Source organism: Pseudoliparis swirei, chromosome 23, assembly GCF_029220125.1.
Source record: "Pseudoliparis swirei isolate HS2019 ecotype Mariana Trench chromosome 23, NWPU_hadal_v1, whole genome shotgun sequence".
Lineage (NCBI taxonomy): Eukaryota > Metazoa > Chordata > Actinopteri > Perciformes > Liparidae > Pseudoliparis > Pseudoliparis swirei.
In genome coordinates, this window is record NC_079410.1 from 3,359,290 (window position 1) to 3,384,397 (window position 25,108).

Below are 25,108 nucleotides of genomic sequence, written 5' to 3' on the forward strand. Positions count from 1 at the left end.
CCCAAATAACCCTTCAGGGGGAAAAAAAGGGAAGAAACCTGGAGGAGAGCAACAGAGGAGGATCCCTCTCCAGGATGGACAGAACAATAGATGTCATGTGACCAGAAGGACAGATTTAGAGTTAAAATACATTCAATGAATATGACAGAGTGTATGAATAGTTCATAGTAGGCATATTCCACGATGGAGACCTCCACGATCCATCAGGCAGATGGCGGTGGGGAGGAGGAGTGGGCGGAGTCTCAACAGTGGGCGGAGTCTCAACAGGACAGTGGCGTAGTCAGGAGCAGGAATTCCACGACCCAGACCTCGATGATCCATCAGGCAGATAGGATCTATGCCGTCTCATAGGGTCCGATGACCCCATGATACGTGAAGTCAAAAGGACTCCGGGGAGAAAGCAGAGTTAGTAAAGTGTGATTGAGAGATGAACATTCATCCTTAAGGAGAGAAAAAAGAGGAGATAGGTACTCAGTGCATCCTAAAACGTCCCCCGGCAGCTATAAGCCTATAGCAGCATCTCAAGGGGCTGGACCAGGTGAACCTGATTCAGCCCTAACTATACGCTCTGTCAAAGAGGAAGGTCTTAAGTCTACTCTTAAACGAGGTGACTGTGTCTGCCTCCCGGACTGAAGGTGGAAGCTGGTTCCATAAAAGAGGAGCTTGATAACTAAAGGCTCTGGCTCCCATTCTACTTTTTAAGACTCTAGGAACTACAAGTAGTCCCGCATTTAATTGGGAAGAAAATGACAGATGTTGATGTTTTTCATATGAACTGATCTCAAATCAGTAAATCATACATGTTTTGATTTTGGCCCAAAAGGAAAAGTTCACTGCTATTTACGTCCTTGCTGACCGTTTGATTCACAACACTGTCTGGCATGAACATGGGAAACAAGGGGAACACTGGGCTAGCTGTATCCCCCGTTTCCAGTCTTTATGCTAAGCTAATAGACCAGTGGTGCCAATCTTCTCATCTAACTGTAACCAAGCATAAAACCCAAAATGTTTATCTATTCCTTTGTTGATGCATCACTAATGAACATGTGTGTAACTGTATGTAAGTGTGTGTGTGTAGATGTGAAAGTCGCTCCACTAAAATATCCCCAAACCATACAAACTGACCAATTAAGACACATTTTTTAAATTTATTTCTGTGCATTCTTAAAATGTAGAATAGTATTTATCTCCCAAAACGTAAAAACAACTTTTTCTTAACTCAGGAAAGAGTTGCGTATCAACTCATAAGAGCCAAATTATTATCTTGCCTTTGTGTCACCTGATGAATTTGAAGTGCAGTATTCTCACTTTTCGCTCCGTTTTTGGTCTCCTCCACCTTTCGCTGCTGAAGGCTCCACCAGCTCGTCTCTAACTGCTTGTTTTACAGCTTTTTCTCTGGAAACAACGCGATGAGAGAACTGAGAGGGAACCAGAACAGTAAAGTTGCGGGATGGAAATAAAAACAAGGATCTGAAACTCACAATAAAACTCCTTAAAGCCGCAGACTCGGATGAATACCAACGCTTTTCAAAAGAAAATGTAAGGATTTCATTTGATTTGAACTTACATTTTTTGCCCTAGTGTTTTACTATTTCATAGTTTCTTTTTCTGTTGTATAAAAATAAATAAAGTTGAAGAGGTAATTCTCTGTAGGTTCATCACTATGACTGATCTACTGTTATGATAAGTAATATAATAATTACAGCTGCAATGAATCATCCTCAAGTTTGTTTAAATGCATAAAAAATACCAAATCATTTCAGTTAAAATTAACTGTCACACGACCTGCTGTCAACGGATCAATACTTTTGAAGAGCATTCTTTCCTGTGATATAAAAGTGTAGATTTTATTCCGAATGTTGAAAAAACGACCAACTGCTAAAATGCAAAGGATTTTTTTTTTATATTGTCTCTTTTTTTCTCCATAGAACAACAACCAAAGAATCCCAGTAAATTGAGATAATTCTGCTTGATCCCCATTTTTCTAGAAAAGACAGAATATTAACAAATATATTTTTCCGAAAATACGCTGCCCAGTGACAGATCTTTTACTCAAATGACTTCAATAAACATGTCCGTAGTGTAAAAACAAACGATTCCAGTCGTAGCCAGACGTGAATCTCAGCTTGATGAGGGTCGTCAGACCGAAAACCGCAAACTCAGACATTCAAATAGATATTTATAACTACAAATTGCCCTCCCAGGCAGCTCCTCTCCTCCTCGCTGCCAAACCACCTCTCGGTTTATGAGTTTGTTTATTGTCCAGAAATTCGCGCCGTCAGCAAAAAAACAATGAGCCGCTTCGGGTTGATTGTCTCAAACGCAGCTCTATTTCACGTTAAAAAAACATAGTCCTAGGCGAGTCCGTCGAGTCGATCTTGGCCACCAGCAGTCTGAGGGTGTCTCCTGCCGATCGGATCAGTTCCCTGCCGCTGAAAAGAAAACAGAAGAGCTGTAAACAAACACATAACAGGCAGAAGAGGTCGTACCGTTGACGTTTTAATACTTACACGCTGTAGTCCGTTCCGACCACGCTGACGCCGTTCACCGCCAGGATGCGATCGCCCTTCCTCAGCTTCAGGCACCGAGCGGCGGGAGAGTCGGGAACCACCGACTTCACGTAAATGCCGCTCATCCTCAGCTGGGTTTTCTGAGAAAACACAAACAACGGGGAAAGTCTGAAAATACCTCAACGAATAAAATACCCCAATAGCTATTGGAGGGGTTGACATGAAGGACTAAGGACGTGGCTTTGAATTTGTTTTAACTGTAAATACTGGTCATTAAATCGATGTGAAGGAGTGTGTATGCTGGATGAAGGAGAATTCTTACCGTCCCGTCCACGAGCGCCAGGCCAAGCCCGCGGCGTTCCTTGTGAAGCTCCACCGTGAACACTTCCTCTCGGTCTTCTTCTATAGTCTCCGGCCTCCCGTCGGCACGTCCACCGGCTGGACGAGAGAACAGAGAAACAACATCAGAGAAAGGTAGAAGTACTCAGACGGGTCCTGAACAGTTTGTTTACGACAGTTGAAACTATTAAAGATATACAATGATGAGTTGTTCTGGAAATGGAGACTTCTATACAACCAGAGAAGTCGCCCCCTGGTGGTCAGGAGAGAGAATGCATCTTTAACACATGAAGTATATGCTTCTATACAACCAGAGGAGTCGCCCCCTGGTGGTCAGGAGAGAGAATGCATATTTAACACATGAAGCATATGCTTCTATACAACCAGAGGAGTCGCCCCCTGGTGGACAATTGAGAGAATGCAGCTTTTAAGAAAACACTTCCGTATCAGCTTCACTCTGAAGAACTAGAGGATGCCGCCTGATCACAACAACAATGCAGCAACGGGCACAATCCCCACCCCCCAAAAAAACACACCCCTCCAACTCCCTCCCCCTTTTCCCAGCATGCATTCTGTCTGCCCCCCACGCAGGACCTGCCCCGAACAATGCCGCCACCGATTAAGATTCCACGCGCCAACCCGACTGTAAATTCCCATGACGGATCGGCCGCCGCTCTTTTCTCTCCTGACATCGCCACCTCTCTGTGGTTCTTGGGGTCAGATTAAAGGATTAGCAAAACTTTCAAAATAACATAAACCACAGAGGTGGACCCACTGGAGGCCGAGGTGGGACGATGTTTAGGGTCCCCGTCAGTGGGATGAACAAGTTCACGCCACATACACAGGGTCATTTAAATAAGTGTCTGATTCATTTGTTCTGAATACAAAAGCAGCAACACCTTTAAAATGTTAATATAACGAATTTGAGACATTACCTTATTTTTATTATTGGACATTATTAGGGCAAATATGAAGTGGTAAAGTAAAAATATTCATTTTACTCCAGAAAATCAATGACAATCTTGGATATCAACTTTTTTTTAATCCAGAAAGGCATATAAGTAAATTAAATTGTTATAGTTCTTCGAACTATTTGTAATATGAAGTATCAAATTAATAATTTTCACTATCTGTTAACGTGCTGAATATTTTTCTATAAAACATCACTGTTCACCAAATGTCTTGTATTTACCAACAAACAGTCCAACATCCTAATAAAATACAAATAAAATATGATATAAACAAGGAAAATAAGCAATTTCTCCATTTTAAGAAAATAGAAAGATTATCAACACAATAGTATAAACTCTGCAGATTGAGAAAGTATTAAACAATTAAATATACTGCTAATTAAGATGGAGATGGTGCCAGATGGCCTCATCCCCCGATGTAATCCTCAAACCCTTTAAGTAAATGACTTCTTATAAAAGGTACTAACAGAGAAACCGTCATGCAACAAGTAACCAATGAGAGTAAAGACATCTGATGAGGATCAAGCAAATCCCTTAAAACCCCTTTGCTGCCTCAGTGGGGGGTCTGCAGCTCTTAAACCTGAACACAAAGAACATGTGACGAGAACGTCTCCGAAGGTTCAGAGCTCCTGGGCTGCAATTAGGATTTATTAATCAAGGAATCAGCCATGTGTGTGTGTGTGTGTGTGTTAAACTCATTTGGTCCACGTTTTTAATTAAGAAATTAGAGAGGTTTAAGTTGTAGAAGGTTTAAAGCATTTGGGATGCTTTAAGTACACACTTAGGTAAAGGGGATTATGTTTCATAGAGTACTTCTGGTCATCAGGTGAGAATCACTAACACACATGTCTGGTCGTAGATGGGTTACGCTTTACTGAGAACTGGGATATGAGGACTTGAGTCTTAGTTTAATTTGCTGAGATCAAAATTTGTTTTCTTCTTTTTGTTCGTTTGTGATAAATAAATTTTAAAAAATGAATTATTTTGTAATTTTTATGATTTAAAAAAAAAAATCTTTAATTTCTTAAACATTTTTTAAATGTTCCATCATTGTTTTTTTATGTTGTTTTGCATTTGAAACTTTATTTAATGTGCTACTGCTGTCTTGGCCAGGACACACTTGTAAAGGAGATTTTTAATCTCAATGAGGCTTTTCCTGGTTAAATAAAAAAACTAAAAAAACAAAAGATTAACCAATGGAGAATTACTTAATTTTAATTTTAAGGAGTCTGGTGGCTTCGAAGAGAGAGTCGATAACGGCTTCAGTGGCATCAGACGTGAACATATTCTAAATACAGCGTAGATTTGAAACTCTTTCAGGTGCGTCGAATACGCCCACAAAAAAACGTAAAAACACCCCAAACGATCCCTTCAAGTAGAAGAGTCCTTGTCCAGGAACAATAGGGGTGGGAAGAGGAAGCGCTCCTTCCTTTGGCCCCGGCGAGCCCAGCCTGCACCGCCGTGCACTTGGCATTCCTGACCCTCCTTAGGAGTCAAGTCGGAAGATGAAGGAAGGACTTTTATTGTGGCGGGGCGGGGGTGGGTTTATTACCTTTAATGTGGAGCCCGAACAAATATGCAGCGGGGTCCTCGAGGTCAAGTCACTAAATACTTTCCTTCATACTTTTTCCTTGTTAGGTTTTAAGAGGTGACCTCATGCCAGACTCTGTGTGTGTGTGTGTGTGTGTGTGTGTCATCTGAATGAAAACCTGCTGTGTGTAAGCGAAGCCATGAATGGGCCTTTTGAGACGCGGCCGGGTTTCATCTCGGTTTCTTAACAACTCTCAATTACCGTCTTCTGTTGCCAGGTTTCACTGAACGTGGGCCGGCTGTTTGTGAACACTTTAAAACGCTTTCATGTGTAACTTTTACGCATTAAATGTCTAAAACCCCCCAGTAGACTCATGTTGTATATTGTGTCGAGTCGTGTAGTTACATAACCTCAACTTCAATCCGTCCTGCTGTCGCCCGTCACGCCTCTCTGTGTGTCGGCGTTCTGGCCGTCTGTCAAAAAGCGACTTTTTAATTCAATTTTAAACGGAATTTTTACAATAAACTTGAAATATTTTGGTCGTTTTTAACCGGAGGATTTTTAGTCCCTCCAGGACGTTGTGTCTTAGGACTCTCATATTCTAAATCTACTTCATTCAGTGTTGTTATAGTTTTTTGGGGGTTTTCAATGAAGACTACAACTCCCATGATCCCACGCTCCTTCTCAACGTCCCCAAAACTGTTCGTTGCAGCTTCTCGCCTAAAATCTTTTGACTTCGGCCTCCAGCTCCAGTGACTTTTTAATGTAGTTTTAAAGCAAATTTGTTACAATAAACTTGAAGTATTTTGGTCGTTTTGAACCGGATGAAGGACTTCAGTCCCTCCAGGACGTCGTGCGTTCGGACTCTCGTCTTCTAAATCGACTTCATTCAGTGTTTTGAGAGTTTTTACTGAGTTTTTTGGGTGTTTTCCTGAAGACTACAACTCCCATGATCCCTCGCTACGTGTTCTCTTGACTTGGGTCACCTCTCTCCCGCGGGTCGGCCTCCAGCTCCAGCTCCATGCCCTGCGGTGTGTTGGGGGGCGTGAGCAGGCAGGACGGGTCCAGCGCCGGGCTCTTGTGGTAGCCCGTGTCGGCGTGACCCGGCAGGGCGTTCTGCAGCTCCAGGCTCCTCAGCTTCTGGGTCAGCACCGCCTCGCGGCCGCTCAGGTCGCCGTGGGACCCTCTGGCCCGGGTGGGCTCGGCGGGGTCGGGGGAGGGGCGGGTAACCGGGTTGGGGCCGGGGGAGGGGCGGGTAACCGGGTCGGGGGAGGGGCGGGTAACCGGGTCGGGGCAGGTAATCGGGTCGGGGCCCGGAGCCTGGAGGGTCTGGTGAACGTGAAAAAACAAACAATCAGGACCAAATGTAGACGCATGGAGGGGCCTCACTTCCTGCTTCACTTCATGGCGCCCGTTACCCGTTCCTCCTCCTCTTCCTCCTCCTCCTCGCCGTCGGGCATTCTCCGTATGAACTCCTGCAGGCGGGCGAGCTGGCGGAACAGACCGGGCTCCTCCACGGGCTTCGCCAGCTCCAGGTGGAAGCCGGCGTCGGGCAGCACGAGCGGCGGGTGGCTGTCGAAGCTCTCCAGGATGTCGGCTATCAGCAGAAGAAGAAGAAGAAGAAGAAAAGTCGTCACGACGGAGCGAGCGTCTTCCCGGGCTCCGACACGAGGAAGCAGAGTCGATGGATTTGGGTCGACAGGCGAATTACAAAAGGTGTAAATAACGAGCAGGACTGACGCGAGTGTTGTGGGGATCAGTGTGTGTGTGTGTGTGTGTGTGTGTGTTGTTGTTGTTGTATACGCGGCGGGGCGCCGTCTGAGTCTGAGGTGGCACCAGGTGAGAACCCGACTGAAGCTGATTGGTGCAGACAGGCCATCAGGACGGGATTACCCACGGCTGCTGCTTGTGTGTGTGTGTGTGTGTGAGTATGTGTGTATGTGTGCATGTGTATGTGTGTGTGAGTATGTGTGTGTGAATGTGTGTGTGGTGTATGAGGTTGTGTGTGGGTGCGAGTGTGTGTTTGTGCGAGTGTCTGTGTGTGTTTGTGCAAGCGTGTGTGTGTGTACGTTTCTCCCCAGACATCAAAAAATGAAAATGTGAATTAAATTTATTTTCAAGTGTTCCGATGACATTATTTAAATTCATGTCACATTTCATTTCATTAAAATAAAAAAAGTAATATTGAAGAAACATTTATGATATATATGTATTATTTCTTTATATATGTATTATTTATTTATGTATTACTTATTTATATATTTATTATTTATTTATATGTTTATTATTTATTTATATATTTATTATTTATTTATTAGGGCTGTGAAACGATGAAAATTTTTAATCAGGTTAATCACAGGTTTCTGTGGATTAATCATGATTAATCACATATATACATTTACAGGGCTCTCAAGACAGGCAAGAGCTCCGAGAAGAGTTGTTGACAGGGGGGGGGGGGGGGGTGCAAGTGACTTTTTTTTGTCCGTATGTGCGCGCACAAGCCGGCATCCGAGCTCTGCGGCGCGCGAGACGGAGCTCTGAGACGTGTTAACGCGACACTAGAGACAGAATGACATGCTGCTGGAGCGACGACCAACAACAGACGGATTGGAAGCTCATTCTGCGCATGCGTTAAATGCGTAAAAAAAAAGTTAAACCTGTAATTTAATTAACTGAGTTAACGCGTTATTTTTCACAGCACTATTATTTATACATGTATTATTTATTTATATATGTATTATTGATTTATATGTTTATTATTTATTTATATATGTATTTATTATTTATACATGTATTATTTATTTATATATTTATTATTGATTTATATATTTATTATTTGTTTATTTAAAGTGATCTTCATTCCTCGTTCAGCTGCAGCAGATTTACAACAACGTGGTGACAGAACAACAAAGACACGAGTACAATGATGTCATCGCTGAGCTCAGCGATGTCATCGCACCAGTTCTCCTTCTCTCTGTTATTGTAATTATGACGATCTGAGTCTCGTGAGGAACGTCTACCGACGGGTCCGGACGCCGCTCGCCGGATTCCTGCTGACAGGAATCTGTCTCCTGTGATCTTTATGATTTATTATACATTCATCTCACTGCCGTTGTCCTTGTTGACGCCAATGAAATGCAACAAAATACATTAAACTAAATTAAATCTAAGAGTTGACGGTCTTTAAACTCTTTGTTTTTTCCAAGATATAAATATATAAAATGTGCAAGGATTGCATTTTTATTTAAATACGTGTCCAATTCATTTGTTCTTTATACAATAGAAGAAAAGGTGTGTGTGTGTGTGAGTGTATGTGTGCGTATGTGTGTGTGAGAGTGTGAGTGTGCATATGAGTGTGTGTGTAAGTGTGTGTGTGAGTGTGTTTGGGCATGTGAGTGTGTGTGTGTGTGTGTGTATGTGAGTGTGTGTGTATGTGAGTGTGAATGTATGTGTGCATGTGAGTGTGTGTGTGTGTACGTGCGAGTGTGTGTATGCATGTGAGTGTGTGTGTGCATGTGTTTGTGCATGCAAGTGTGTGTGTATGTGTGAGTGTGTGTGTGTGTGTGTGTGTGTATGTGCGAGTGTGTGTGCGTGCTGCTGTGTTTTCTCACCCGTCCTGAGCGCGTCCTCGCCGTCCGGCGGGGTCGGGGTCCACCCGGCGGGACACGGCTTCCCGGAGCTGTACTCCCTCAGCATGTGGTGGAGCTGAGAGGCGTTCAGGGCCGCGTAGTCGGTCCGGAGAGAAGACCACGACGCCTGGAGGAAAGAGGACCACGAAGAACACGGAGAGCTTCATGTGAAAGGGGAATTTGGTTTGTTTGTTTACTTCTTCCAAGAGCTGAGACAGAAATACAATTTGAATTTTTTCTTTTTTAGATCTTGAGGTTAGGGACGTCGTGGAAAACATACAAGCTGGACGACAACACTGTAGGTTCAGATACACCGATTTTATTCTTCTTACTTGTGTTATGAGTAGGGATGGGTATCGTTTGGGTTTTTTCCGATACCGGTGCTAAACCGGTACTTTTAAACCGATACCGGTGCCTAAACGGTGCCTGAACCGATACTTTTTTTTTTTTAAACGCACAATGAGGACATTAAAAACCTCTTTGGCCATATTCCCTGTAGAAGCCGTTATCATGGAGCACTGACACACAACGGATATCAGACTGTTAACATACACAATATATGTTCTCCATTATATGATGTGATATGTATTGTCATGTCATGTCATTGTCCTAAGAATTTCAGTGCCCAGTCTGACCCTGTGTCATTCTGTGTATCTGACAATAAAAGACTTGACTTGACATGTGCAGCCCTTATAGGGTTAATCCTGTCACTGTTTTGATGGGCAAAGAGAACAACCAATCAGAGGTACTGAAGATGACACGTGACAAATAAAGTTTTGCTTCTGACAGCGAGAGTTCCACTGAAACAAAGTGACGCCCCCCGGTCTTTATTCCTCCGTCATTATATTCCCGGTAACACCGGGTATACAGCCGGAACCGCTGGACACCAACAGATCTGCTAGCAGACTGTCACGCTCGTAGCTAGCTAGCTATCTTAAGCATGGTTATAATGGCTAATTTATAATTTCTTGGGCTACTTTTATGAATGCAAGACTTGCAATCAACGATACGGTACTAATCTGAGTTCAGGCTGCTTGTCATAATCGGTCTCCACGTGTTCCTTTGTTTTTTTGTTTGTAACTATGTGTTTTTTTTTTTTAAAACTATGTGTTTCTTGTGTTTTTTTTGTTAACTATGTGTTTTTTAGGTTTTTTTTTTAACTATGTGTTTCTTATGTTGTTGCCTGTCTTGTTCAGGTCACCCTCGAAAAAGAGATTCCTAATCTCAATGGGTTTCACCTGATTAAATAAAGGTTTCATATCTTTTTAAACAGTTTGAAGTGCTGCACAGGCTATAGACTGTTAAAAAGTCTTAATGAAATAATCTGCATTCTTTACCCTCCCGGCGCCAAACAGACACTTAAACTCATTGTTTTACAAATATAATAAAAATCCTAACAAAAATTACAAGCGAAATGAGAGCTTTTCTCAAATGGGGCTCTGGTGCACTACCGCTTCCGTCCACAGGGGTCACTAGAATCCACCCAGAATGTGTGACTTCAAAACAAGGAGGCCACAGCAGCTCTTTGTCGTCGCTGTGATATGACAGAGAGGCACAACGAAGTATTTTCCCAGGAGACGTTGTCTCCACACGAGGAAACAAAGTGGCTGCTGCTCTCTCATTAGTATTTAAGTATTCAAAAAACTAAACAATTCTATTATCTAGTAAAAAGGTTTCCACTCCCCTGCGGTAACAACGCCTCGTGGGAAAAATGTTTTCCCGCCGTGTGAAAATAAGAAGATGCTCGTGTTTATTCTGCGATGCGTTTAAAAAAAGGAAAAGGGCGGGCGCGTAATCATCAACACGTCGGGCTGGTTCTCCGCAGCGTGAGAAACGTAAAGTCCTCATTCTCTCACCGCTCGGCGACTCAGGGTTTCCTCATCCCGAGAGACGGGTGTCACATCCGAGGCAGGTAGCTATTTGAAGAAGCAGGTGAGTCACGTGTGTGTGTGTGTGTGTGGCTATTAGAGACGTAACATAGTTTATATAGTTTGAACTGGCGGAAGCAAACAGAAGCCAGAAGTGAGATGCTGTCGTACTCCTTTAAACACAGACGCCGCTCTGAGCTTTTAAACAACAAGCTGACGTTTAAATTCTGCTTATAAACTTGCGGTAAATGTAAAAAATTGTAAAATAAATGTCTCTTTCTTTGTTATGTCTGAGATTAAATGTGATTTCTCTCCTCAAAATAACTCTGCCGAGGACGTCGCGTTTTTCATAACAGCTGCTGGCAAAAACAAAAGCCACTTGAGCCACTTGAGCTTCTTTAAAAAAAAAAGTTTTTAAAACAGAACTCCATATGGAAAACTGTGTTAGAGGGCATTTGCTCCGCAGCAGCAGCAGCAGCAGCCACAACGTGACCTCATGCCAGGGCAGGGAGACGGAAAAAATCAACACCCGGTCTCCTAGCAACCATCGGGTTGAGGAGGGGTGGGGGGCGAGAACAGGTGTGCAAAACTAGACGTCCTGCTTAAACCCCCTACCTCCAAATAGTGTAGATATAGGAAAATATAGTGAGATACTGTGATTCACGAGATCCTGATGATGATCCAAAAATATCTTTTAATACTCCTGAAAATGATATTCTGTAAATAATAATAATAATAAATATTATTATCATTTAAAAAGACAATCTTAAGTTAAAACATAAGTCATCATTTGATGCTCTATACCAGATTGTAGCTACAGCTAATAAGCATCTGTAGTCCCTTGACAGACCATAAGAACCATAAAACAATAACAAACGTAAAAAATAACAAACATAAACAATAACAAACATGAAACAACAACAAACATAAAACAACAACAAACATAAAACAACAATCAACATAAAACAACAAACAAAACAATAACAAACAGTACAGGATAAGACACACTACAAATATAATAACATAATACAACAGTATAATAATAATAATAATAATAATAATAATGCATTTCATTTATATAGCGCTTTTCAAGGTACTCAAAGTCACTTCACGTAATTAAAAACCTTTTTTTTTTACATCTATAAAATAAAAGTTTTTTTTAAAATCCTGTCACTCCATTATTTCTGTTTAGAAACTTAGCTATATTTATTTAAGGTTTGTAGTTTTTGTACGCCGTTTAGTCAAAACTAATTGTTTTCTCCGGTTTACAAAAAAAAGCCAGAGTGAGAGCTCCTGTCTTCCTTCTCCAAAGCGTAACAGAGAGCGTGTGAGCGCGTGAACCTCGAGGATCAAACGTGTTGGCACAACGCCACCGCAGCAAAGACTCGAAAGGCAGATATGAATGACGTTTGAGTGACACGCTGTTAACTCCAAAGGCTTTCAAAACGTCACTGAATGTTCTCCTGAGTCTCTGAAACACTGAAGTGACATTTGTGTCCTCAGGGCCACGTGTTTCCACTCGTCTTGACGTCAGAATAAATAAAGAAGTGAAGTTGCCGATATACGAGATAAACACTCGGGCTAACAGGGTTCAGTCGTCACGTGGTGTTCAAGTGAGATAAGTTACGACTACGGTGTCATTTAAGTGTATTTACTTTGTTCCTGAAGGCCGTTTCCTCTTATCTGATCCGTTTAAGACGTTTTAGACGACATGCCTCAATGGACTCTACGGCATTGTAAGTCACAGGTGTTTGGCAACAAGCAGAAGAAGAAGAAAGGACGAGGAGTTAGAAACAATCGGCTCTTAATCCATGAGCGTACGTAACTAATATAAAAACGTTAAGACAAAGTGTGACTGGACGCTCGCCCAACAGGAAGTCACAAACAGGAAGTGGACGTCCTCTGACCTGCAGGAGCGATTCCCTGGGCATGGCCAGCAGGTTGACGGCCGCCGAGAGCTTCCGGAGGTATTCGTTGGCCAGGTCGCCCAGACCGATGCTCTGGATCCAGTCCATCAGCAGGTCCAGGTTGGCCCGGATCTGAACCCCTCGGGACCACTGGTAGAACCCAGCGATGGACCCTGAGGAACCGAAGGTGAGACGTGACATCGATGTGCTCCCTCACTCATGCTCCCCTGACATTTAATATTCAGTAGCAGTATAGACATGTAGCATAAATTAGATTATTAGCATCAATGCTATTAGCCGGTTTACACGTAAATACTTAAATGTTCTGGACTATAAATGCTTCATACGTCTTGTTACCATCACATCTCTTAACCCCTTTAGTGAGAGTTAAATGTGCATTATGGGAGTTGCAGCAAATGTACCTGCAGCATTATATTTTCGATTTGCCGATAATCTTTTGACTGAATTTGCTCATTAAATAAATGTTTTATTTCACAAAAATATTCTTTATGTTATTGTTTTACTGCCCCTGAATATTTGAGCAAACACTAGCATAGCAAGTAAACAATCCCGATGTTTTGCTGTTTTGTTTTCCATCTCATAGGTTAGTGTGTTAGCGTGTTAGCATGCTAACACTTGTAAATTAGCACTAAAGACAAAATGTATGCAGAATTTGGTCATTTGGTCATAAACCAACACATAAACAGAACAGTTGATATTTTCTGCTGATAATTGCACTAAATGCAAACATTAAGTTCACCCAGAGGGGAAAAAGAATGACATTTCATGGCAATACATCGATTATTTGCCAAAACAATTAACTTAAAACCACAAATATCAACCTCATGGTGGCGCTAAAGCAAAAAGTCAGAGAAACTTCACAAGTCGATCCGTACACCCGAGTTATTTGATCCTGAAGCGGAGCGGACTACTCAGACTAGACTCTTCACGACCTCACCTTTCTCCATGAGGGCGTTGAAGAGCGACGCGTTGATGAAGAAGAGCAGGTAGGCGCACAGCTGCAACGAGATGTCCGGGTGGACCTGGAAGGTCGTGAGGAGCGTCAGCGCCTCCTTCAGGACCTCCAGGACGCCGCTGAGTCCGTCGGGCGCTCGCAGCTGACCGCTCTCCGAGAACGGGTTCCCGTCCAGCAGGCCGGGCAGAGCCGAATACATGCTCTGTGGAGAGAGACGGGGATGGTCGACTCCTTTAATAAACATCTTCATCATGAGAAAGCCACATAAATAGGTGTGTGTACAGATGTACAGTTTTTATGGCATTATTAGAGTGGTATAAACCATCTCCGTCCCCTGTGGTGTGCCCCAGGGCTCCATCCTAGGCCCCGCTTTATTGTTCCCTGATATGTTTATTTCTTTTTGTTGTCTTCCCTTTTACTTAATTAAGTGAAACACTTCATCTTCAGTTTCTTTTATTTGTTTGGAGGATGCAAATCACTGCGTCAGCAACTATTTTCAACCTCCTGGTGCCTTTAAGATGTTTTTATTTAACATTAATAAACCCATTGCCACATCCGGCATGAACCAAATGAATAAAACTTCTGTTGTGGTTTACAAATGAAGCTCCGATTGACGTCATATTTTAAGATGAAAAGAAAAAGAATAGAGTTTTTTTTGTGGTTGAGGTTACATTAACAGTATTTTAGGAGGTAGATTAGTTATATTGCTGCTTGAATGTTGTTTTTTAAAAGGCTAAATGCCAACAGACAGAGTGAAGCAGAATATCTTCTTCATCTATCTTCTTTTAATGCATTTTTACTTTGGAAAGGGTCAAACTTCCACACATATACACATAAATAACAGGTGGAATAAGACAGTTAACTGCAAACACTGCAGAAAGGTGTCAGAGGTCGTTGCATTGAGCTCATTGTCAGTCAGTTCTCACAGCGGCTCTCATCTCTACTCCTTCTAACACAGTTCTGCCATTGTTTTGCATGGTATGACATCACCTGTTAGGCACACACACTCACACACACTCACACACACTCACACACATTCACACACATTCACATTCACACACCATGACTAAGATAATTACCTCAGACAAAGGGCCATAAAAACTATAATAACTCGGCATGCCTTAGCAAATATTCAGATGCTGATCGGTAATTATGAAGATATCTACAGACTGTTCACTGTTAATATTGTTTCTGGATAGCACATCAATATAGATCTCCGCCCACATATAGTGTCTTTCTCTTTGTTCTACTCAGCACTGAACTTGTGTTTTAAATTACAGCTGATTGAACAGCAGCCCTTCTTGGTCAAGTTGTATTAATATTCTATTTTTAAAATAAATGTGGCCAGACGAAGAACAAGAATAAGAACAAGAAGGAGAAAAAGAACAAGAAGGAGAAGAACAAGAAGGAGAAGATGAACAAGAAGGAAAATAAGAAGGAGAAGGAGAAGAAGAAGAACCATAACAAGAACAATAAAAAACAGACAAAGAACAAAAATAACAACAAGAACAAGAAAAACAAGAACAAAAACAAGAAGGAGAAAAGGAACAAGAAGAAGAAAAAAAGAAGGAGAAGAACAACAACAAGAACAAGCAAGAAAAAGAAGAAGAAAAAGAAGGAGAAGCAGAAGAAGAAGAAGAATGCTGTCCGTACATTCTGAACATTGAGTTATATTTCACAGGAAGTCGACAGTGAAACTGTCCTCCCTTCTTTTCCCTGCCGGGTGTTTCTCAGATGACAGTTTGTCTTCCTCTGCAGGAAGCAGAACCTCCTTTTCTCTCCACCGTAACATTATGTCATAATCGACTGAAAGGTTGCAATGTTAATGCATCTTACTGCTAAAAACAAATGAAAGAAGCTCCTCAGCTCCGTTTCCTTCAGCCTGACGAGCGTAAAGCTGTTCAGTGAAAGTACCGTTTCCTCAGTGCAGGCTGAAATATGCCGGAGTATTAAAAACAGCAGCACAGACTGTTCCTGCTTCCTTCCTTCCCCCCTTTCCTCAAACCTTCCTCTGTGGAGGGCGGTGCAGCGTCTACACACTCACCAGACACCCTTTAATAAACATCTTCGTCATGGGAAAGCCACATAAATACAGCCTGGGAGCGTCCCGTCTGGCTCTCAGACAGCAGAGTCGACTGCTGACTGTCACACAGAACATTCAGAGAGAGGCACGGCAACTTTGACTGAGGCGTGTGTCCAGATTTAAAGTACTTAAGGCATTATTAAAGTGGTATAAACCATCTCCGTCCCCTGTGGTGTGCCCCAGGGCTCCATCCTAGGCCCCGCTTTATTGTTCCCTGATATGTTTGTTTCTTTTTGGAAGTTAGCTGTTCTTTCCTTTGATATGAAACACTTCATCTTTAGTTTCTTGTATTTTTTGGAGGATGCAAATCACTGGATCGGCAACTATTTGCCTCAACTAAATAAGAGGAAGGATAGTGGTGTATGTGTTGTCTTTAAGTTTCTGTACAAAAGCCAATAGCAAAAAGACAAACGCATCCGTGGTTTTAAAACCCGGAGACCATCTCACATGCTTTTATTACTTCATGTCTTATCTTAAAATCCAGCAGTGAAACTCCTCACTGGGACCAAGAAGAGCAAAAATATAGGAATGATTTTAAGACACTCGTATCTGTTTTTAAATCTCTTCATGGATTGGCCCCAGCCTACATCTCTAATCTCATTTTCTGATCAGTTACTCAATAATCTGCTTCTCCCAGATCTACCCATTCTTTTGCGACCTGTTGCTACCTGTAATACCTTTAATACCCAATACCATTAATACCTTTAGCTACCTGTAATACCTTTAATACCATTAATACCTTTAGCTACCTGTAATACCTTTAATACCCAATACCATTAATACCTTTAGCTACCTGTAATACCTTTGCTCCCTGTTGCTAACTTTAATAACATTTACTACCATTTGCTACCTTTAATACCGTTCATATCTTTCATATCTTTAATACCTTTCATATCTTTAATATCTTTAACACCTTTCATATCTTTCATATCTTTAACCTTTTAATACCTTTCATTTTGACCAATCATATTACACCTTCCCCGCCTTTGGGTCATTTTGACCTTTCAATGTTTCACTCCTGTTACCTTTATATTTACTAACATTTAATACCCCTTTATCAATTTAATATGTTTAATACCTTTACAACCTTAATACTTTACATTAAACATTGAATATCTTTAATACCGTCACTACCTTTAATACCTTTCATATCTTTACAACCTTTAATATCTTTCATATCTTTACTACCTTTAATATCTTTAATACCTTTACAACCTTTAATATCTTTCATATCTTTACTACCTTTAATATCTTTAATACCTTTACAACCTTTAATATCTTTAATACCTTTACAACCTTTAATATCTTTAATATCTTTACTACCTTTAATATCTTTCATATCTTTACTACCTTTAATATCTTTAATATCTTTACTACCTTTAATATCTTTCATATCTTTAATATCTTTAATATCTTTACTACCTTTAATATCTTTAATATCTTTACTACCTTTACAACCTTTAATGTCTTTACTACCTTTAATATCTTTAATATCTTTAATACCTTTACAACCTTTAATATCTTTCATATCTTTACTACCTTTAATATCTTTCATATCTTTAATATCTTTAATATCTTTACTACCTTTAATATCTTTCATATCTTTAATATCTTTCATATCTTTAATACCTTTACAACCTTTAATATCTTTAATATCTTTACTACCTTTAACACCTTTCATGTCAGGCAACAGTTTGCATCTTTAATATTTATACTACCTGGCTAAAGTCCCACTGTCAGGCAACAGTTTGCATCTCGCTTATTATCAATATAACAAAAATGTTTGTTTTGATTATCTCACCTTTTTAACTGTCTTTTTATGACCTGAATGTCTCTGTAAAGCACGTTTGCAATGTTTCTGCCCGCGCTCTATGAAAGCATTTGACTCAACGGTTCCGTGAAGCAGCTACAAGACTTTAAAACAGGCTTTGGGAGGTTCATGCAGCGGCTCCCACCAAGTCAGCCAGTCTGGAGGTTTGTTATTCAACCAGTGAAACCAGTGAAGCCTTGGGAAAGAGATAGTCTCATTTGTTTTTATTCCAGTGGGTGGAAAAGAAACCCCTCTCACTATCTCACAGGCCTTTCCTGACTGACTTTCCATTCCATGATTGTGTTTTCTCTCGCCGGGGTATAACAGAATATCGTGTTTACACAGCACGATTTCCTGATTCACACGTGACGGGTTCCAGAGGATGTGAAACATGCTGAGGTCACCATAACGCCGTGTTTTCATGTGTGGCACACAAACCTTCGTTAGGTAGTAGACGGACTGCTGGAAGGTGAACATGATGACTTCTTCCAGGACGGTCATGGCTTCCTCACAGGCCGAACGAGTGGAGGACATCTCAGAGTCCGACAGGCCTGACAACACACACACATATTTACACACACACACTCTAACGGTGTGACGCTGACATCAAAGCTAATAATAATGCTGTGCACCTGTGTCCTCCCGGTCGTGCCTCCAGGGCAGCAGCAGAGGGACCTCGTGCTGAATGAAGTGCAGCAGTTCAATGGAGTTGGCCATCCACAGGACCAGAGGCTGCAGACCTGGGATCAGCTCGTCCATGCTGAGCTGCTGAGGACACTCGGACGGCTCTTCACTGGAGCGCCAAAACACAGAGACAGAAATACGCAGAGATTAGTGCTGAAGCAAGTCTTAAAGTGATAGCTTGTAGTGGAATATCTATATAGGAACGTCTTGACCATCGATTTGACACTTTATCATCGATTCTATCCAATTCAGTCTCTGGACCGCACGTGTATGAGACTTTATTTCCATTTAAAAGTCTCCCCCCCCCCCCCCCCCGCAACAGATAGAACCTCTCATTCTGCACCGGCTGTGGGCAGGCGGGCGTCTCATCTCGTAAAACCACAACTTGACGCATTTATTTCGGCTTTGATTCTATTTTTCCTACAAATGCTTTGAGGTTGATGCCCAATAAAAAAGGCAGAAAATAACAGTGTGTGAGTGTGTGTGTGTGTATGTGAGTGAGTGAGTGAGTGAGTGTGTGTGTGTGCTGGTAGTTCACTTAGCTGTTCGCCAAACACACTGTCAAAAACAATAAAAGTAACTTTTTTTCCCCGGCGCTCCAATGACGCAGATGAAGCTGATTTAGAATTAAATGAAGTTTTACTTCCAATATGCCGTGGCCCTGTTGAGACTCCGCCCACTGTTGAGACTCCACCCACTCCTCTCTACCTCCATCTGCCTGATGGATCGTGGAGGTCTCCATCGTGGAATATGCCGACTACCAAGTATTCATACACTCTGTCATATTCATTGAATGTGTTTTAACTCTAATCTGTCCCTCTGTACACATTACATCTATTGCATCTGTCCATCCTGGAGAGGGATCCTCCTCTGTTCTCTCCTGAAGGGTTCTGATCCTGATCCGATGTGAGGTTCTGGGACAGGGATGTCTATGTGTACAGATTGTAAAGCACTCTGAGGCAAATTTGTAATTTGTGAAAATGGGCTATACAAATAAACTGAATTGAATATGTTCAATTGAAAAAACTGAATTCACTAATATTTGTTGTTTAAGTGACGTAATCCAATCATTTTATAATAATGAGACAGCGAAGATAGTAAGATGAACATGTTATCGTTTCATCCAAATCATCCCACGGATAACCTTGTTTGAACTACCTCATTTTATTTTGAAAATCAGCAACAAATACAGCACAAACTGTACAACTTTCCTCCCGGTGAGGTCATCGGTAAAGTCAAAAGGAACCTTCTGTTCCATCGGTTGATAAATCAATAAGTTAATTGACTGAATGATCCATTATTGTTGAGCTCACTCATCCGGAGGATTCTCCGTGTTTCTCAGTGTTTTACAGACAAAACAAAGCTCGAGCTCACACGTCATCAATAATAAGAATGAATGGGGTTATTTGATTGTTATTCGCAGCTGTTAAACCTCTCCTTTTCTCAAAGGAACGCTCACACTATCTTTATTATGTCTGAGTTTACCTTCCATTACTTCGCTCCGGAGATAAAGCCAGAAGCGCTGGTGAGAAAACGTCTTTCTGACGGTGGGAAAATCCCTCTTTGCACAACTTGCATTTTAAAAAAACCTCATCGTTTTCCAGAGGAGCAAATAGTTGTAAAATCAGACTTTAACTCCTCTTTTATTCAGTAAGAGCTCGAGGCGTCGTATATCTTTTCTATTTCCAGAGACGCTTTGTTTACTCACGTTTCTGGATGGATCGCTGCGAGTTCCTTTGTCTTCGCCTGAGGGGAAGGAAATGTACATTGAATGCTTCGTATGCATCAAAATACACCAACGATGTTACATCCTTCTTCCCACTTATTATGACGCTGAATTCACACTTACTCTTTTTTCCCCAAAGACATTATTTTAATCACTGAAAAATTATATTAGTACCAGCTATGTGTGTGTTTATGTGTATATGTAGAAGTCTGGCTCTATGTATTCTATGTATTTATTTTCTTGTTCCTAGTGGGTTTGTTGTCTGTTTGTATGTTAACAAAAAGATGAAAAACAATGGAAATATCAGTTAAAGTATGTTTACTGTGTTATGTATCTGTCAATATCTCCAAATAAAATAAATAAAATAAATAAAATAAATAAAATAAATAAAATAAATAAAATAAATAAAATAAATAAAATAAATAAAATAAATAAAATAAATGTTTTTAATGGCTATTTACACCGTGAGTCCTGCAACCATTCCAAAAGAAATGCATTTCAGGATGACAACAGTTACAGTAACACTTACCCACATGACGATCTGGATCTGCGCGGCAGTCCGGAGCAGCAGCTGCCTGAACTGCATCAGCTCGAACGCGGAGGCCGAGCGCCGGAGGCAGAGGCTCAGCAGGAAGGCGGGCGTCAGCTTGGGTTCATCCCCACAGGGGTCCAGCATACCCAAAACCTTCTGCAGGACCCGCTCCTCCTGCTCCGGCTCGTAGATCACCATGGCCTCCGTGCCTTCCGGGTCCCTCCAATGAGGCGGCGAAGGCGGCCTCCTGCGGAGCCTTTTCTTGGCGGCGATGGAGGAGCCGCACGACGAACACGAGGACGGCGCCTTCGCGTCCGAGTTCGGGAAAAGCGCGCTCATCCACGGGGGAGGGGTGTGCGGGGACCCGGATGCGCCGCCGGTGGGGTCCTTAAACATGAGCAGGTAGTGTTTCCCCAAGCCGACCAAGTCCCCCGAGTGCAGTTCCACCTCCTCTTTGAGGAGGACGCCGTTCCTGGTCACCGCGGCGCCGTGGAGCGGCTTCAGCATGGTCACGGCCTTCCTGAGCTCCCCCGTGGAGGGCGGGGGGTTCGAGTCCACGCGTTTGACCCGGCAGTGCTGAAGCGACACGTCGGGGGCAAAGAGAAGGATGTCGACCTTTAACCTCTCCTCGTCTTCCCCGTTGCTGTGCTCCCTGCAGCAGCCGAAGATGGTGGTGATCCCACTCATCAGGTAGATGACAAAATCCTGCAAGAGAAAGGGTTCTGTTCAATTCAACGTGCAGCAAATCGCCATTTTTAATCCATTTATCGTCTATGAAATGTAGGAAATTGGTGAAAACGACGGTCACAATGTCCTATTGTCTTATATATTCAGCTTACAGTCAGAAAAGTAAAAGAAAACGCAGTAGATCCTCTCAACCGAGGAGCTGGAACTCCTGCAGGTCATGTGTGGTGCTGGTGTTTGAAAAATGCTTTCGAAGGATAGTTGAGATTCTTTGAGGTGCGGCTGTAAGAGGTACCCATTACCTCCATGAAATACTTTCTCGGCGTTCCCTTGCCATCTGTCGCCTCAACAGCGTGGTTTGTTTGTCTGGTGGTGTTAAAGGATTAGTTACATCATAAACTAACCCATCGAGGCAAAGGAACCAACAATATAGAACCAACAGTTTCTTGTCAAAAGGAGTCTGGGGGCTTTAAGAGAGCAGAAATAGTCGGAGACGACTCGCACAACCACATCTCAAAAAACTATTTGTTCTATAAAAAATTTTTCAAAAATAATCAAATTGATTCGTCCAAAAGAGATATTCATTCTAGAAGGGATTAGGAGTGAGACGCCGGGGGAGGGGTGGGGGGGTCGGGGTCACCGCATTGAGCCTATTGGTGCTGATACGGTGTCATCTGTGCCGGTGTCGGTCGATGTGGAGGCGGAGCAGCCAGATATGGATTCCACTTTACACACTTCATCAGATTATCCTGCACAGCCTCGTGTAATCCGAGACGCTACGCCGACGACGCTCCGCTCTCTGTTATGATGACATGTTTTAGCAAAGTGCAGAACAATCCGTCATGTACGTTGAAAAACAACTACAACCTCGACGATGAAAATAATTCAAGCAAATCTGACACGAAAATCTGAACATTAGAAACTTTGTAAAGGTAGAGATTATATAATAGATTCTACATGCGTACCCAATAAAGTGGACATTCAGTCATTGTGTGAAATGCCTGTTATTGCTGTCACTGTCCAGAATATATTCTATCTATTAGCTATTTAAACACGACTGTGTTCTAACTACTGGATGTGGTAATAGTACTTTAACGTGTAGCATTTAGTTTAGAGCTGCAACTATCAATCAACAGCAACATAATCGGGAACTATTTAGGCAACTATTCATTATTTTTTGCAAACTGTTGAAGTCATTTGTTCACAGAGAGTCCTGCTGCTCCTGCTGGTACTTCACACTGGTTGTGAAGACACCGTTTCAGGAACAATCTTGCCAGTTATCCGACCCCTCACATCCCACAGCCCCTCCCCCCATTGACCTATTGTTGCAGAGGTAGATTAGTCCTGCTGTGGTTCTACCAGAACCAGCATCCTGCACAGTCAGCACATCTCCACCGGCGGCGGGGGTGGACCACATTGCGAGAAAGAGCTTCCTGTTCCTGGGAACGGAGCCGGAAACACAGCCTGGTGCACTGGGAAGAGAACGAGCTCGACCGAGACGTCGACTGGGTTTCAAACCCTCGTCCTGAATACTGTGTGCAGAGCTTCTGTGTGGTTTCTCCCTCCTCTGCAGTCTTCAATCAGGGTTATCTGAGCAGGCTTCCTTCGGACCGCACCGGGGGAACACTTCTCCCTTGGGACCGGATGACTCGCCACGACACGCCTCTCGTGAGCCAGAACCACCAGAGTCCTCCAGAGGACTCTCTGACTCGGAGGTTCTTAGGGTAAGACGTTCAACAGCCTCGTGGACCAGTCTACACCCCGTTGTCTCCGGACAACACACTAAACTCTCAAGGACCTTGTGAGGCCTTCAAGGACCTTTTTACAACAAATTCAAAGAAAGATCTGAGATTTGTTTCAAGATGATCAGTTTAAACATTTGGGTTAGTGCCCTAGATGCATATTTAGCTGTGTAATTCTGTCTGCCAACAGGGAAACTAAAGAGTCAACCATTCCATAACCAAAACCTGGAAGAGGATAGCGCTTTGGTTCCACTTTTCTACCACAAGCTACCGGTTGCTAACGCAGAACCAAAGTAAGTTCTTTGCAGCTACTATCCCGAAACACAATGCAGTGTGTCCTGTGGTGTCCGGTTCCACTTTAATGTGGACGTAGTCTCAGGAAATGAGACTTTATTTGAGAAAATGTGCCACCTGGTTGAGCCTTTGCAGCACAAAGAGCGTTAATAAGGAATAAAAAAATGTTTACGGCAAATATATCTTTACTTAAAAACGGCAAAAGACAAAGCGAAGAATATTTGGCGAGCAAGCAACAGGGCTCATGGGAAGTGAAGTCTTACTTGTGAGAAACATCACGGGGAAAAAGAAAACGTGCAGCTTCGTCATAAAAAAAACATAAAAACGATTCAGAACAAAAAACCATATGAATCTACAACAATGTTCACATGTTGTATGAATCCACTCATTATTTGAAGCCCTAGTTATCTGCTCGAGCCATGTCATCGAATGATTCGGACCGCGAGACATCAATGTGTAAATGGTGCATTAGCCCCGCCTCTCACCTGTCTGTGGCTGTAGCCCTGCAGCAGCAGGAAGTACGGGAAGTCGAACGGCGCGTGGATGGAGTACTGGGTGGAGTTGTCGTCGCTGCTCTCCGTCTCCTCCTTCTCCATGCCGAGCCGCAGCACCTCCTTGTCGGCCTCGGCCTCCGTATCCTCCCTGAGCTCGGCGGCGCTCTGCCGGGCCCGGCCGGCCTCCTCCCCCGCGGCGGGCAGGTCCATCTCGCTGAGACTCCTCCAGATGCCGAGGCCGTCGGCGTCCTCGCCGCTGCCGTCCACCAACAGCGAGGTCACCCTGGCGCGGCTCTTCTGCAGCTTACGGGCCTGAGCGTTGATGCCTGGACCGACCCAGAAGACGGTTATTGTGAGATATTACGATATGAAAGACACACGGTGGCATGTTCGAGGTGAGTATGCAGCAGCTGATGGGAAGCGATTTAGACATAACGTACAATATGTCCCTTTTTTTTACGTTATTTATTGTCAGTAAGTCACACCACATCCGTCACATGTAGCGTGACACACAAAATCAAATATAAAACATAAAAAACTGATTAAAACGCTCCACATTAAGTCCTCATAACTTTAAAAAAATGTACTTTAAATTTCGCATCTTAAGAGCAAATTTTTCGAATGATAAAAACCGAGAATTTATCGAGGAATAACTTCAACTTAATTTTTCTTTATAAGATGATAATACTAAGTAATTAATCATAATTATTCTCTTCTTAAATGTTCTGTTGGTTCCGGCATGTTGTTTGGAAGATACAGACACACACAAAAAGAATTTATTATTTTTGCTATCACCAACAAAAAAATCGTTCTTTGCTTATTTGGGAATTATTTTTTCAGGTCTTACAAGAGTCGGATAAAAAATTAAGACAACATGTAAAGATAAGCCTTTATCGATCTTAAAAGGGGAAATTTAATTGTTGCAGCAATTTCTAGACAGAAAGAAATAGAGCATGAATAGGTACAAAATTTAAACTTTATAAGAGCAATTAAAGTCAAATGACTGTATCCATCAGACTAACATGATAATTAAGTAATAATAGTTAGAAGTTCCTGTATTCATACAGACATATGACATACGTAGTATAAGGGGAAATATCGTGGAATAATAATGTTAGAGCATATAGAGGACCAGGTATCTTTATCTAAAACCTCTTTACGTCACTGTAGGTATAACTTTCAAATCCATTCAGCTTCACAACGTCGGACCGGCTCCAATTCAAACGAAACATGACCTTGACCTTGACCTTGACCCGATTGATCCCAAAATCTAATCAAATGGTCCCCGGATAATAAACAATCATCACCAAATTCCATGTGATTCAAGA

At 42.3% G+C, this 25,108-nt stretch overlaps 1 protein-coding gene across 1 annotated transcript in view; it reads right to left on the reverse strand.

The window, feature by feature from the left end:
- Nucleotides 1–1,134: 1,134 nt before the first annotated feature.
- radil2a (Ras association and DIL domains 2a) overlaps nucleotides 1,135–25,108 on the reverse strand; it is a 28,932-nt gene continuing 4,958 nt past the window's right edge. Inside the window, exons 4-16 of the mRNA XM_056406708.1 lie at nucleotides 23,772–24,106; nucleotides 20,564–21,271; nucleotides 20,017–20,054; nucleotides 18,257–18,417; nucleotides 18,063–18,175; nucleotides 13,714–13,933; nucleotides 12,756–12,928; nucleotides 8,963–9,107; nucleotides 6,770–6,948; nucleotides 6,338–6,680; nucleotides 2,833–2,948; nucleotides 2,511–2,650; nucleotides 1,135–2,432 (exon numbers count right to left, since the gene is read on the reverse strand). Coding sequence (XP_056262683.1) covers nucleotides 2,339–2,432; nucleotides 2,511–2,650; nucleotides 2,833–2,948; nucleotides 6,338–6,680; nucleotides 6,770–6,948; nucleotides 8,963–9,107; nucleotides 12,756–12,928; nucleotides 13,714–13,933; nucleotides 18,063–18,175; nucleotides 18,257–18,417; nucleotides 20,017–20,054; nucleotides 20,564–21,271; nucleotides 23,772–24,106 — 2,765 coding nt within the window. The 3' untranslated portion in view covers nucleotides 1,135–2,338. The remainder of the gene's footprint in view (nucleotides 2,433–2,510; nucleotides 2,651–2,832; nucleotides 2,949–6,337; nucleotides 6,681–6,769; nucleotides 6,949–8,962; nucleotides 9,108–12,755; nucleotides 12,929–13,713; nucleotides 13,934–18,062; nucleotides 18,176–18,256; nucleotides 18,418–20,016; nucleotides 20,055–20,563; nucleotides 21,272–23,771; nucleotides 24,107–25,108) is intronic.